The sequence below is a fragment of the Copadichromis virginalis genome, linkage group LG14 (assembly GCF_057382275.1).
Source record: "Copadichromis virginalis isolate Kocher_CV1m ecotype Utaka linkage group LG14, C_Virginalis_male_GT1.1, whole genome shotgun sequence".
Classification (NCBI taxonomy): domain Eukaryota; kingdom Metazoa; phylum Chordata; class Actinopteri; order Cichliformes; family Cichlidae; genus Copadichromis; species Copadichromis virginalis.
This window is the reverse complement of record NC_140631.1, coordinates 30,468,041-30,481,957: the sequence shown is the minus strand read 5'-3', so window position 1 is coordinate 30,481,957 and position 13,917 is coordinate 30,468,041. Positions and strand designations below refer to the sequence as shown.

Below are 13,917 nucleotides of genomic sequence, written 5' to 3'. Positions count from 1 at the left end.
TTTAAAGTGGAGTGCAGTGTACAACAGCTCAGAGCGGTAAAAAGGCCGTTTGCCATGTGTCAGCGTTTACTTACTCTGGCTCTGTGAGAGGTGTGGTTTCATTCGGCTCTACGGGTCCTGCTGCGTTATGATTGGCTGAGCACTCATCCTCTGTTCTGACTTCCACTATTGGCTCTTTGGACTCATCTTTCCTGTAAGACACAGACAGTCTTGCTAAGCTGTTGTTTTTGGCCAAGCGGGCAGTAAGAAAGGATGATTCAAAAGCAGCAGACGGCCCACAGTGATCATCTATTTTCAAGCTTACAAAGTAACGTCAAGTCATCCATCTGGCTGTGCTTTCGTGGAACCGCACTCATGAAATGTAACAATCCAATACGTAATGCAACATCTTACTCAGAATGATTCAAAACGACTGCCGTTTTGTACACATGAAAGCATCCATTCAGTGCTGCGCTTGAATCAAACATCCTCATCTGTTTCATTGAAGGAAAATTTCATCTTACCTATGGGGCCATTTTATTGATTCATGTATTCTTGCTGTACTTCAGATACTGCCTGGTTAGACATTGTAATACATGTTTATTTTGCTCAAGAGGCAATCTCAGTTATTGTTTAATTACACAAGCTTCCCTTGATATATCTAGATATAGCAGCCCAAAAATAAAATAAAACCTTCAGCTAAAATTCTAAGTAATCTTCAGAGTTCATTCCTGAAAGGCCTTCTGGGAAATGTGGGAAGGCCAGTTATTCTAAGCTGAGGTCGGCTTATTTAAAACGCAAACAAAAGGTAAATTGGAAGATAAATAAAACCCTCAAACACATCACATTTCTACAAAGAATCTTCTTAATTTTGTCTTTCTTATTACCCACAGACCTGCTTACAACAAAACTGAAAATTATTTTCTATCTGGGATTTTGTAAGTTAGGTACAATATGTAACCACATCAGTCATTTCTATCCACCACTTGCTCTTCCTGTTATACAGACTTTAAATAGTGACTGTGGCGTACCACACCAGCTGCTTGTATCTTCTCCCTGCATGATTCCCTGCATTTTTACCTGAAGTAATGAAACAAGTTTGTTGTGTGTACCTTAACCATTTTGCAAAGTGCTTTGCTGGAGGATGTTGAAGTAGCGCATTTTGAGCTAAATGTTTATTCGAGGCAGAGGTGGCTTTGGCTGTCTGACATGACTTGGTTTGTCTTTTTGTTGAGCATACTAGGGAACATAAGCATGCGTTGCTATAGCAATGGCATTATGATATGATCTGACACAGCCCTAATAATCACTTTATAAAGCTGATATGGTGAGAGTGCTTGTGTCAGGTTGTCTGACTGTTACATCCAATATTAACTCTGCGTTTAGCCGTTTTATTCTGCACCAACTCCTGATGTGTCTTTATCTCCTCTATGCTCACCCATAGACATTACAGAAAATCTGGACACAGTCACCCTGAAACCACCCTTTTGTAAAAGAAGTAACAAAACCTTAAAGTAAAACTGTTGACTGAGGTCACAAAGAATAAGAGCCAAAAGTTTTCCCATTTGCCTCTACAAAGACTTTTTAGTAACAGATCACTTATCCTCAGGCTACTGGAAATAACGCAGATTTAAAGCACTTGAATCAATGTTGGCTTTGCTTTTAAAAACCAAAAGCTACATTAGTCTTTTATATACAGTCTACCTTTTCCACTAGCTAGTTGCTCAGTCCTGTTGTTGTTTGGTGCAAAGTTGTATATAACCATCTCACATTACACATGTAAGAGATCCAATCATCTGATCCAATCTTAAAATGAAGATATGCATACGCTGAGTTGAAACAATCTCTCTGGTTCCACATTTTTAACTTTGAACATAAATTAGACATCATATGTGTGCCATCAAATACATCAGTTTAAAAGACCCAGACAACATGTATGTAAATATACAGTCTGATACTCACATGAAGGCTGCCTTGCCCTCCTCTAAGTTGTGCCCTTTGGTCCCTGTGCCTGACTTGCCGCAGAGACACATGATGAGGCCACATTTGTTAACAAAGTAACAGGTGACATCCACAGCCAGGAGCAGGAGTATAAATACTACAACGAGGATTCCTGCCCAGAGCATGATGCCCATGGAGAGCGGAGACTCTTCACTTAAATCTGCCACACAAGAGATGAGAAAAGGAGGGCGCTGAACTAACGTAGCAGGACACACTTTTACAGAAACCATGAACAACTAAATAAAGTGCTGACGTGTTACTGTAACCACAAATACTTCCATAAAACAGAAACAACTCACCTGCTATGAGCACTGATAGGTTCTAGATGGCTCAGCACAACTTTAGATGCTGTGTGTCGTTTGTATCGACTGTGCTGTCAGACTTTAATTATTTATATGACTTCATTTCTAATTATGAGGCATACTGAAGATTTGATATGCATGAAGCTGTGCATAAAAAAACGAAAAGTATAAATATATATTCAACCCATTTATTTGGTAGTAGAAAGAAGAGCAAACCAAAGCATACAGTGTGCTGCTAGTTACCCAGACATGTGGAATAATCTGTGCACAGAAAATGAATGTCAGGCTTTTCCCAGATTTAAAAGCAGTGATGTATTGTCACTGTTTGGGTAATATCAACTTTGATTTAGCAGAAATTACTCTAAAATATACATTTAACTCTGCAGGTAATTAACATGTAAACAAGATCTATACATCTGAGTAAAGCATCCCAATTACGTACGTATAAAAATGACTATTGCTGATGACACTTGCGAAACATTACATGCTAGAGGAATATCTGGACATTTATCTTAGTAGTCCGCATAAAAATAAGTTGTTGTTTGATCATTCTTTAAGTGGCTTGTCAGTCTGTGCCAATATAAACAATTGTTTCCCCATTTTATGACCTTAATTGTGTAAACGTTAATATTACAAACCTTTACATTATGCAGAATTTTGTGAGCTATTAAACAATATAATACAGTGCTTATGTAAACACACAGGTCCAGCAGTCAGCCTTCACTCTGTTCTAATGCTACTTGAAAAAAATCTACTATTGTTCATCACTGTAAACTGGCACTCTTCTCTGTCTCTCTTGTCTAGTGCTGATGACTAGCAGTGCTAATGCTGAGCAGTATGAAACTGTGGGAGGTGGAGGATTTCCACTGCCTTTGGTTCAACATGTCTGTCTGGTCTGTTCTGAAACAACACAGCACTCTTTTCCTCACCCATAACAGAGACACATCTGTCATGGACAAAGTCTGTTGTAAGTGAGTGAAAGTGTCCAGAAAGACAGCCAGAGAGAAGGCAAGCTCTCCTCTACAGTAATGGTGTGAATTTCCTCACGAAAACTATGAGAGCAGGAGAACAGTGATGAGGGACATGATGAGTGATACCAAAGTGTATGTTACAGATGAGCAGCCCTGAGTGGCTGTGGGTGGGGACAGCACAACCCAGACCACACCAAAATGCACACAGGTCGGGACGAAAATGTTCACGTGGTCCACCACACCAATGTCCAGGACCAGGCAAGAGAGCAGGAACATTGAGAGAGAAAGAGGGGATAAAGAGAGAAGGGGGAAAGATAATAAAGGAAGAGGGGGAGAAATGAAACGGAACAAAGAGGGGGAGAAAAAGAGAAGGGCGGGGAAAACAGAGGAAGAGAGAAAGTGAAAATGTGTCAGGTCTGAAAACCAAAAGTGGAAAAAAAAAGACGAAGAAACTGATTTCTTGTATTGAAAAAAGGGGAAAAAACAGCAACACATCAAAGCAAAAGCACAGCACAAAAGAGGAAAACTACACCATGTCGACTAGATGGTGACTCAGTGGTGGGTGAGTGGAAAATGCTTTAGTTTGGAGAATGAATTAGGAAAAAAGTGAGAGGAAACATAATGGCCTGCTGTGATGTTTCAGTGAGGTACTCAAGTGTGTCTATCACCCAAAGAGAATTTGACAGGCTGTGTAGGTTTCGGCACGGTTAGTAAAGAACCTTCAGCTGCAGTTAAGAATTCAACATACGTGTTAATCAGCGGTTACTGAGGGTCATTTTAAAAGCTCCAACCAGACAGAGACAAACTATCCACATTAACGGTAAACAAAGCTACAGACATTCAGAGGAGATCATTTTATCCTCTGTGTGAGTGTGTGTGCCAGATCTGCAAGCACAAACTCAAGCTCATTTAGTGAGGGCTGTCAAAACTTTAAAGTGAGAAAATTCAGCCGGAAAATCATTTTTGGCTCACCGCCGTCCACGAAATCTATTTATTTTTTCTATAGATTTATTTAGTTGTCATTCACCCGTCAGCGCTCCAGATTTAAAAATAGAACAAGCTGCTCTGGTTTTCAGGTTTGAGTTTGGCTCCTCAGGTTTCTGGCTGTTTAGTTCCACATTAGTGTGAGTGACCGGGGGCAGGTACGCTACCTGGGATGGCCTCTGGCTCTGACGAAGTCCTGAAGGACATGGTTGCTGGCTGAGACTTGCCCTTCTGATTCTCTGCCACCACATAGATGTTGTACTCTGTGTCCCACTCTAACCCACTGAGAACTATGTGATCACTGACACTGGGCAGCCGGATTTCTGGTTTCCACTCTGAAGACTGCACCTAAGGAGACACAGATAAATACAGTGCATGCATTCAGGGTTGAAACTTTATTTGGTCTTGTGAAGGTGAAATTTTTAAGCATGTTTTCAAATTGCTCCAAAAACACCTGTAAGAGCTCGGAGCAATCAAAATTTGTGTCTGTTTGGCCAAAACATAATTCATTCATTATGAGAATATGAGAAGTTTTTCTATTTTCTGTCAACAAACCAGGTATTAAATAACAATTTCAGCCCTAACAACAGCTTGAAAATCACAGAATTAAAAAATTTTTTGCAGTGCTTTTGAAACTACAAGGATTTGGTAGAATCATTATTACCGCTGCACTAAATTACTGCTTTCACTGACGATTAAGTACTCGATCAAGAGTTACTGATCAAATTTTTGGCATATAAAATAGCGTAAAACGCACATGACATTCTAAAACCCACAAAAAAAGCAATCTTAAGACTATGTAAAGCAGTAAATGTTCAGAGAATATTTCATCGTTTTACTTAAATGATTAAATCAGTTATCAAAGCAGGTGCCTTAGTTGAGAAGGAGCAATTGCTCTTTAATCCCCATACTCACTGGTTTATAACGGATAAGATAATGTAAGATGGGAGAGCCGCCATCATCCTGCTTGATCCAGCTCACTCTGAGGGAGTTGCCTTTACGTTGAAGTGCTCCTTCAAGTTTAGGAGGATTAGGATTCCCTACAGGGACACAGGAGCAAGATGGAGGTCATTTAATGGCTCATTTCAAGAGGTGCAGCGAGCTAGAGGGTTATTTCTTTGAAAGAGGCAGCTCTGTCAGTCCACTTTTCCATTTTGAAATAAAGGAAAAAGAAAACTTTCAGTCCAAAGTTTGATCTTGGATGCTCTCCTTATTGTTGACCTTTTAGGTCACTTAACCTCCCTTAAACGCTCTCCTAAGGGTGGCTTGTGTTACTAATTAGTGAATGACACACAGCCGCATGCTTATCTGTTTCATCAGAGTTGCTGTGTGTTGCTGCTGTTGCTGAGTGACATCAATTGGCAGATGGACATCGCACCAGGCTTCAGGCTAAAGAGTTATTTATCATTAACTAAGAATACGTATATAAGATTGCCAAGTTCCAGCACAATAACAGGGTTTGTCTTTAATTGTTGTATAGTTGTACCTACTGGCATGGAAATCGCACAGAATTATACTAACATATGTCTTGTCTGTCTTAAACCTGTAATCATTTATCTATTAAACACTGATTACATAACAAACACCAATTAAGTCTAATATAAATGTAGTCAATATAATTTAAATTTATTCAAATTAATTTTTCTGACATCTTTTTGTGTCCATTGCTGACAGGGTGGAGGTCCTGGGGGGCAGTTGAAACTCTCTTTCCAGATAGATTAAAAAATTAAAATGTTCTGCATCAAATGAAACCACTGAATTTATGCATTAGCATCACATAAAGGCTACCTGATATGTAATTGAAAACTGGACGTCCTTTGTTTGTTTTACAACCTAAACTATTGAGTTCTGCCACAGTACACATATATCATTTTTCCAATTGCTTAAAATAGAACTACAGACTGATTTCAGTGACCTAAAAATATTCTAGTGTTTCATCCAGGGTTACTAAGTGGAGCCGAATCATCAGCTATGAGCTGATGGAGAAGTAAACAATTAATCCTGTATTTCTGGTAACTAACAGTCTAAATACATTTCAGGAATGGTTTGTATTCATAAGTGTCTGTCACAAGTTTCCAAAGTATAAGGTAAAGTCAAATATCTTGTCTAAACTCTAAATTTCAGTTTACTGTCAGAAATCTCAGAAAACATTCAAATTTGATGAGCTGGAACACTGAACGTGGCTGCTGATTTGTTTTGTCTCAGATATTTGATTAATCAACAAATTATTGAAGCTCTAAAGGTTAATGCACTTACAAACAGGTAACAAGAAAGATGTGCACAGTGGTTAACATTCAGGATTAGATAAAGTCTAAGCTGTTTAAGCCTCAGGTTAAATAAGATTAAGAAAATATAGAAAATATATACCAGCAAGCCTGCTGCAAGGATGAGTATTTTGTGGGATGGCTGGAAGATACTGACTATGTTTATTACACTTGATTTATAGCAATACATCCTATAAGTAAGAATGGTAACATCCCTCAGGTGACAGGCTATCAATACTATGTAAGTGAAGCTAACAGTAAACACTGCTGACTGTTATTTAAACAATAAATACATTCTCGTTCTCTACGTTTACATTTATCTTGCTCAGGCAAATGTCTAGATGACTGATTAATGTGTTACACGACCGCAGAAGCAAACTATGTGCTGTTTTATCTGCTGAATTCTTTAGTTCAAGTTAGGAATCGTCAGTCAGGAATCTGCAACAGAAAGTTACCTTCTGCAGAGTGGAGGGAATCATCAGCAACATGCAAGCCAAATAACAGTCGCAGAGACATAAAATGACACATGTGAGTGGTTGAAAGAGGAGGAAGAGCATGAAAGGCATAACAGACAACAAAACACAGATACAGGTTGAGGATAGAAAACTGAAGTGACCCAAAGACAAACCAATACTGATAAATAATAAATCACAGCTCCACATGCTGACAAGCTGCACAGGGATTCCTCTGTTTGGATTCTAAATGAGAAAAGTGCAGAAGACATCTAGCAGCTTTATGCTCTCGACAATTTGCAGCTAACTGATTAATCACTGCTGATGGGCCTAATCCGAGTGTAAACATTCCCAAACTACACCAAACAGCTGAAGCCAGAGAGAAAATGTGCAGCTTTTGAAATGCAGAGATTTGGCTCGGATTCCTCATACTTGCATTAAGCCAATTAATTCACATGCTGCACATCAAAATTATATTAATACTAATGGGATAAATCAGCTGTAAACTCATGGGATGCAAGTAAAATTAAAAACCTAATCGGTCTATGTTACAGACGGAGGAGTTTGCATTGATGGCCATGACAGTTTCTCGAAAACGATACACCTTTTGAAATACTTAAGCGGGATTACAAACACTGCTAATCAGTAGGGGTGATGGGTTATCCTGTTGGGTAAGAAACAGCTACAGCAGTAAAAACTAATCTTCTATTATCCCCACTACAGAACAAACCTGTGTCTTCAGTGAAAAAATGAAAAATGCCGTCTAGGGATATAAAAGAGAAGAAAGGCAATCAGAATCACTTGTCTGCACAAATGACCACCTGAATCTCTAATAACACTTCACTGAAGAAATCAGGAAGACACATTTCTGTCAGATGGCTCCAGAAAGGAAGAAAAACAAATCATTTTAGGAAATGATTGCCACATTTAAAGTAGGGAGACAGAGCCAGCCTCCATGAAAATGAAAGGCCACTTTACGGTCTAAAAAGGTAGCTTGAAGTGATGTTCTTCTGACAGTATTTTATGTAAATATTTCAGCAAACCTCTATCGCATTTGATATTTCAGCAAACCTATATGACATTTGTTCAGTTTTATCAATTACTATGACTAAATGTTAATGATCTGGCCTTTAATTATGATCTTAGTTCTAAAAAAAAAAGAGAGAAGGGGTTTAAGTCCAACTTTCGCCTTTGCCATTCAATAACAACATAATTCAATAGCAATATATATACACAACTATAAAGCTATCTTTTTAATGTTTTTAATTAATGCATTTTAAATGAATCACTTACTGTTGTAAGTGTGGCCTGATGAATACAACAGACAGAAGAGCAAATGGATAAAAAAAATCAATGATTAAGAATGATAAAATAGAAGGAGAGATGATCAGTACACAGACAATATATAAATCATACCAGCACTCCCTCAAAAAACATCTATTGCCAAACAACAGAGGGCGCTAAAAACTAACTAATGTGTTGAGGTTTCACTGCATGCTGGCTTCTACAGAAGGATGAAATCACACTTCAGGGTGACATGAATAATGACATGATGGGCTTGAAACATGGCTTTAAAACAGGATATCTGAAGCAACTGTGCAGATGGCTCTAAATGATACCTATGTGATGAAATCAGTATTTAATTCCATATGTAAAAACAAGCAATCTGGCTTTAAAGATTTGGTTATGGCAGAAGTATTTCATGAACTAGAAAAATCAAATAAAAGCAAGAAGGTCAGAGAGCTGCTTCGTAGAGACGGAAAAGCGGTTTTAAAAAGACATACATGGAATGAAAGGAGACAGGTGAAAGCTTTTGTGGCATCATCCAAACAGTCTTAGGACCAACTCTTCAGCGAGTTTTTATAGAGAGACTGAAGGTAATATGTTTGTGGAGACAAGAGGTCAGAGAGGTATACTAAAAGCATTACAGCATGCTGTAAACTGTAACATGTGCCACTTACGAACAGGCTCCGTCTTCAAGAACGCAGCGTTGCAGCTTTCACCTTCACCCTTGCCGTTGACGGCTGACAACTTCACTTCGTAGCTCGTGTCTGGCTTCAGGCCTGTGACTGTTACCTCACCGATGGAGCCTGTTACAACAGCAGAACACCATGATCATTTTGGTGAGCACTAAAACAGATCTCCTGTTCAAACAATATATGCATAATTCGTTGCTGCCCAAGCAAACACCGATTAGCTCAATTCGCATTTCATTCCAACAATGTTTGAAAAACTGATGAATATATTTAGAGTTGGTCTAAAACTAGACAAACAGTGACAGCTGTTTTATATGTTGCACTGTCATCTTAAATGTAATGATCCCTTTTGGGATGATGATTGCTTTTGATCAAGCTTTTTATATAAATTATATTGCTTTTATGTACACTTCCGTGTTCAATTCCTTTCTAAAGGGGTGACTTGTAGGTTAAAACAAAAAAACTAAATTCATACCTATTTCTTAGAAATAATCATTAACTTTTGTATTTTACTTTGTAGGAGACATTTAGGGGAAACAAACACCAGAGGAAAGGAGTCATTGTTACCACTGCTCTTAAAACTCTGTCCGACCACACTGTACAGGGCAGAGATGTGCACTGTGTAGTCTTTGCTATGGAAGTGAGTTGGTCAGTTTTCCTAGTCTGACCTTAATTTCATGATTTCACCATTTTGAATTATCATGTTTCTACAGGAAACACGAAAGACTTTCCTGCCTTCACTGTGCAGGACCCACTGCTGTATCTGTAACAAAAAACAAGGCTGTAAGTGCAGACATGAGGGTGTTCCAGACGATATAATTGAGTTTCACGTGAGACATCTAAACCAGGACTGCGTGAGACTGACAGCTGGTGCTTTTTCTTCAGTTTTGCTGGCAGTGGTCAGCATAAAGCTAGACAAAGTGTGAACTACAAGTCATCTATTCTAATGTTTGCTGACTTTCTCATACCTAAATTTAATAGATTTGGCTGATAGCAGTTGATTCTTGTGCATCAGTTTGTGCTATGGCACTAATATGCCAGCCCAATCTAGTACAACACAGTCAGAAATGGACTCTTTTATCCTGATCTGTGATATCAAAATAATAATGAGGCCATATAAGGCTGTTGTTTTTATTTAAATAAATATTTTCAACGTCTTACAGTATGTGTCCAAACAACTGTAGGGATCCAAATTTATTTTGTCATACATGACCTAGTTTGGCTGCTCTCCCTTTTGTGACTTCATGACCAAGCCATGTTTCTGTGTCGAGGGTATCAACAACTCTAAATTACGTTTTAGTGCATATATGGACATATTTGTCAAAACGAAAAGAAATCACGTTCACACAGCCTTTTAATCGCTTTGGTTATAAAACAAAAAGCTGCTGAATGCAAACCTTCCTTCCTTTAATACAGGTCATCTTTACTGATATGATTTAACAAAATGTGAAAAATCTAATTAACATTTTTAACATTAATATGTATTTCTATCTATTTGAATTGTACTTGGATATTTTAAAAAAAAATGTAGTTAGACATTAAAGAACAAACAAACATCACAATCATGTTTCTGTGTTATTACCATCTTGGACTTCATAGACTTTCTGCACCCAGCTGCCTCTGCCACGCATCCTCCACTGAGCTCTATATTTGAGGACAGGAACGCCTCCAGTGGATTCAGGCTCCTGAAACTGGATCAGTGCTGTGGTGGAGAATGGCCTCACCTCCACGATGGATGGAGTTGACGGAACCTCTGTGAGGGGGAAAAAATCAGTGCAGTTACAATAAAAACTTTAAGATTGCAGCACACCAGCATTGTCAGACTCCATTGCTATATCAGAGTAACAGAATGAGCCCACGGCTCCTAATGACCCCGCAGTGCATCTAAAAACCGCTTCATCTTCGTAAGAAATCTGTGATTTATCGTGACAGTAAGTCTGGTTCTCTTCTACTGAATTCTGTACACTACTGACATCGTTTCAGAAAATAAAAGGCAGGAAAAAACATTTAAAAGCTCCTTATGACCAACAGATTCAAGAACAAACCATTCCCAAGTCAGCCCTAAAGATGATAACTCCAGAAAGAAAACCACTAAAAAAACAGTAAGTGCCTGGTTGGATGTTTGAAAAGACCAAAAGTTCTGAGAGACCGTTGAGTTTGATAAAACTTTAAATTGGAAAAGGAGATTTCATAGATTCAAAGACCTTGCAGTGAGTTAAGCAAAGCTTAATCTTTAAATTTAAAGTGAATATTAAAACTGAAGAATATGCAAAAGCTAGTTCAAAGACTTCTGTAATTGTACTTTGATTAAAGTTTAGAAAATAAAAAAGGATCCATCCTGTGATGTACACAATGATTAGACAATTAGTTCTTCATTTACAGTCTGCCTTTGTTAAAAAAGGTTTACTTTGTTTCAGCCAGCAATGAAAGGCTTATTTAAGAGAAAATTACATTATTTAAAAGTATTTAACCTACTGTGATTGTCCACATCTGAATAATGGTGGCTGTTCTGAACTCACAAACTCTAGTGTGAGTAGTTTTGTATTGCATCACTTTGATCTTCTAAATTAAAAGGCACACTGTAATTACTGTGGTTGCCCATGTTCGGCTCTGAGTGAACAATGTAGTGTTTTCAATTAATTCACTTCTGATTGTGGCTTAAGAGTGGCATTATCTCTCTGCTCTCTGTTCCATTTGCCTAATGGTACATTTGTCTGGGAAGTCTATGGTGTAGGTCCATGTTACAATAAAATGCTATACCTTAATATAAAAAAGTCTTTTACTTTATACTGCAAACAGTGCAATGTTAGTGGTGAGAGGTTGAGGTAAAGTTTAGTTGTAGAATAACCAGAGGGAACATTACATTATCATGTAGGTTACACATTCTTTTCATCTTAATCAATTTATCAGCCATCGATACAAACACTGATCTGTGTAATCTCACGTCATGGTGGATGTTTTGGTCTAATGCGATTTGATCATGGATAACAAAAAAAATAAATAAAATCTGTTCCCGAAGCCTTAAAAAACCTGAAACAAAAACTACTATGTGATCTAATGAAATTTACCTACTCATCATTTTTAAGCTGTTACTGAATCACGATCACATATAAGGCTGCTTGTTTTTTGTTTTCAAATTTTAATTATGCTGAAAATCTTGGCACAAACACTATAAATGCAAAGTAAGAATGGATTTTGAATCACAGCATTGCCACTGACCAGCCTGAATGAGCAGGAACTCCTTGGACTCTGTGCCCATCTCATTTGAAGCAGTGCAGTTATAGCTTCCAAAGTCATTTTCAGACTCGGGGGTTATCTGGAGGGGGGGGGGGGAATAAAGCAGTAAATATACGAAGGGCAGTGTACCAAAACAGATGAACTAACTTGTGTGTCAAACACTGAAGGTGACCTTTTTGTTTGTCCATTAGAGTAGCCTATTTTTATTTGTTGCTGTGAGCTCTCCTGCTGCTGAATTATTCATGAGATTTTTTTTTCCCAACAATGAAGCTGAAAGAAAACCCTACACTTCAAGTCTGTGCTCATGAAATCTTGATGACACATGGGGTTCAGAGTGTGTGTTTGTGCACACTGTGTGTATATGTACATTCATTAGAGAGATAGAAAGAGGGATTAAGTCATGGTGTGACACGGGTGTTCGTACCTGCAGGAAGCTGGCTGAGGGAGTCCTGAAGATCTTAATGTTGGTGGTGTTTGAGTTGGGGAGCTGCAACCCGTCTCTCAGCCACACAATAGAGACATCACTGGGATGAGCTTTGACCTCACAGCTGATATTGGCAGGATTCCCCTCCCAGGTATACACTGCCACAGTACCATTTATCTTAGGAGTATCTAGGAAATAAAAACGGATACAACCTGTCAATCCATTTCAGGTGTTATTTAACAGTTCAGTTATAAATAGTCATAGTGACTTGCAGTGCTATTTTTTTTAATGACTAGTGCATGAGTGTACTCATTTTGTAGGGCTAAACACTTGTATAAAGGCAGAGGGAAACACTTACAGCGGACCTCCATATATGCTGTTTGATAATCCTCTCCGATGACGCTGTGTGCTGTGCAGAGGTACTGACCAGCATCTGTATACTTGACATACTTCAGGGTGAGGGAGGACACACGAGCGTGACTCCTCACCACTACGTTTCCATCCGGGCTCTAAATGGAAGTTAAAAATGGCTTTGTTTAGTAAAAGAAATTAGTTAGATCAGTTCTTATAAATAGATATTATGCACATTTACATAAAGAATACAATTATGCAGAAACACGTGACCTTGAAAAAAAGTATTTAAAGTCCACTTTTACAGAAAAGAACAGAAACTGAAAGAATGAAACAAGCACAGACTGTTCTGTAAAGCTGCAGAGACATAAGGGCCCAGTTGACAGTGCAGAGGAGCTTTTCAATAATTGATGTCAGAAGGCATTAGAAACCATCTAGGGCTTTTCACACACAGGGCTTACTTGTGAAATATGCTGATGCATTACCTTACGTGTGGCGCTTGCACTTTTACACTAAAGACACTGGATTTAGTGTCAATCCACAACATTTTATTTCTTTAAGTTAATTACTTAAAAATAAAATGTTGTGGTGTTGTGGACTGTATTAGGTTGAGGAACTCTCTGAACCTACATCCAGCTCCAGTGTCAGTGAGGAAGAGGAAGCACACGCCAAGTCACAAAGCATCTGAAGCCACTCAAATAATAACAGACAGCTGGCTAATGAGATGTGTAAATGCACTTCCCTCTCTAAACCTGGTTTCATTAACTTGATATGCGGTGTTACAGCATCCTGACATGAGTAGCTTCCCAACAGGGTCAACAACTTTGTGTTGTTGTGGTTGTTGTTGCCATGTGACACTTAACTGCAGAGTGTAAAGTTTCAGACAGGCTGAATTTCCCCTTTCAACGATACATTTTCCTGTTATGTTATTACAATATTTCGAACAAACTCTGGACATTATTGTCTTGTGACAGAT

At 38.4% G+C, this 13,917-nt stretch overlaps 1 protein-coding gene across 7 annotated transcripts in view; it reads right to left on the bottom strand.

The window, feature by feature from the left end:
* The window catches only part of ncam1b (neural cell adhesion molecule 1b), an 86,678-nt gene that overhangs the window by 5,977 nt on the left and 66,784 nt on the right, over positions 1-13,917 (bottom strand). For all 7 annotated transcript variants that reach the window (XM_085430385.1, XM_085430387.1, XM_085430386.1 and 4 more), the window contains 9 exons: positions 12,949-13,099; positions 12,591-12,778; positions 12,149-12,245; positions 10,512-10,682; positions 8,915-9,043; positions 5,153-5,277; positions 4,405-4,585; positions 1,942-2,140; positions 75-191 (listed from right to left, as the gene is read on the bottom strand). In XM_085430385.1, coding sequence (XP_085286511.1) covers positions 75-191; positions 1,942-2,140; positions 4,405-4,585; positions 5,153-5,277; positions 8,915-9,043; positions 10,512-10,682; positions 12,149-12,245; positions 12,591-12,778; positions 12,949-13,099 — 1,358 coding nt within the window. The remainder of the gene's footprint in view (positions 1-74; positions 192-1,941; positions 2,141-4,404; positions 4,586-5,152; positions 5,278-8,914; positions 9,044-10,511; positions 10,683-12,148; positions 12,246-12,590; positions 12,779-12,948; positions 13,100-13,917) is intronic.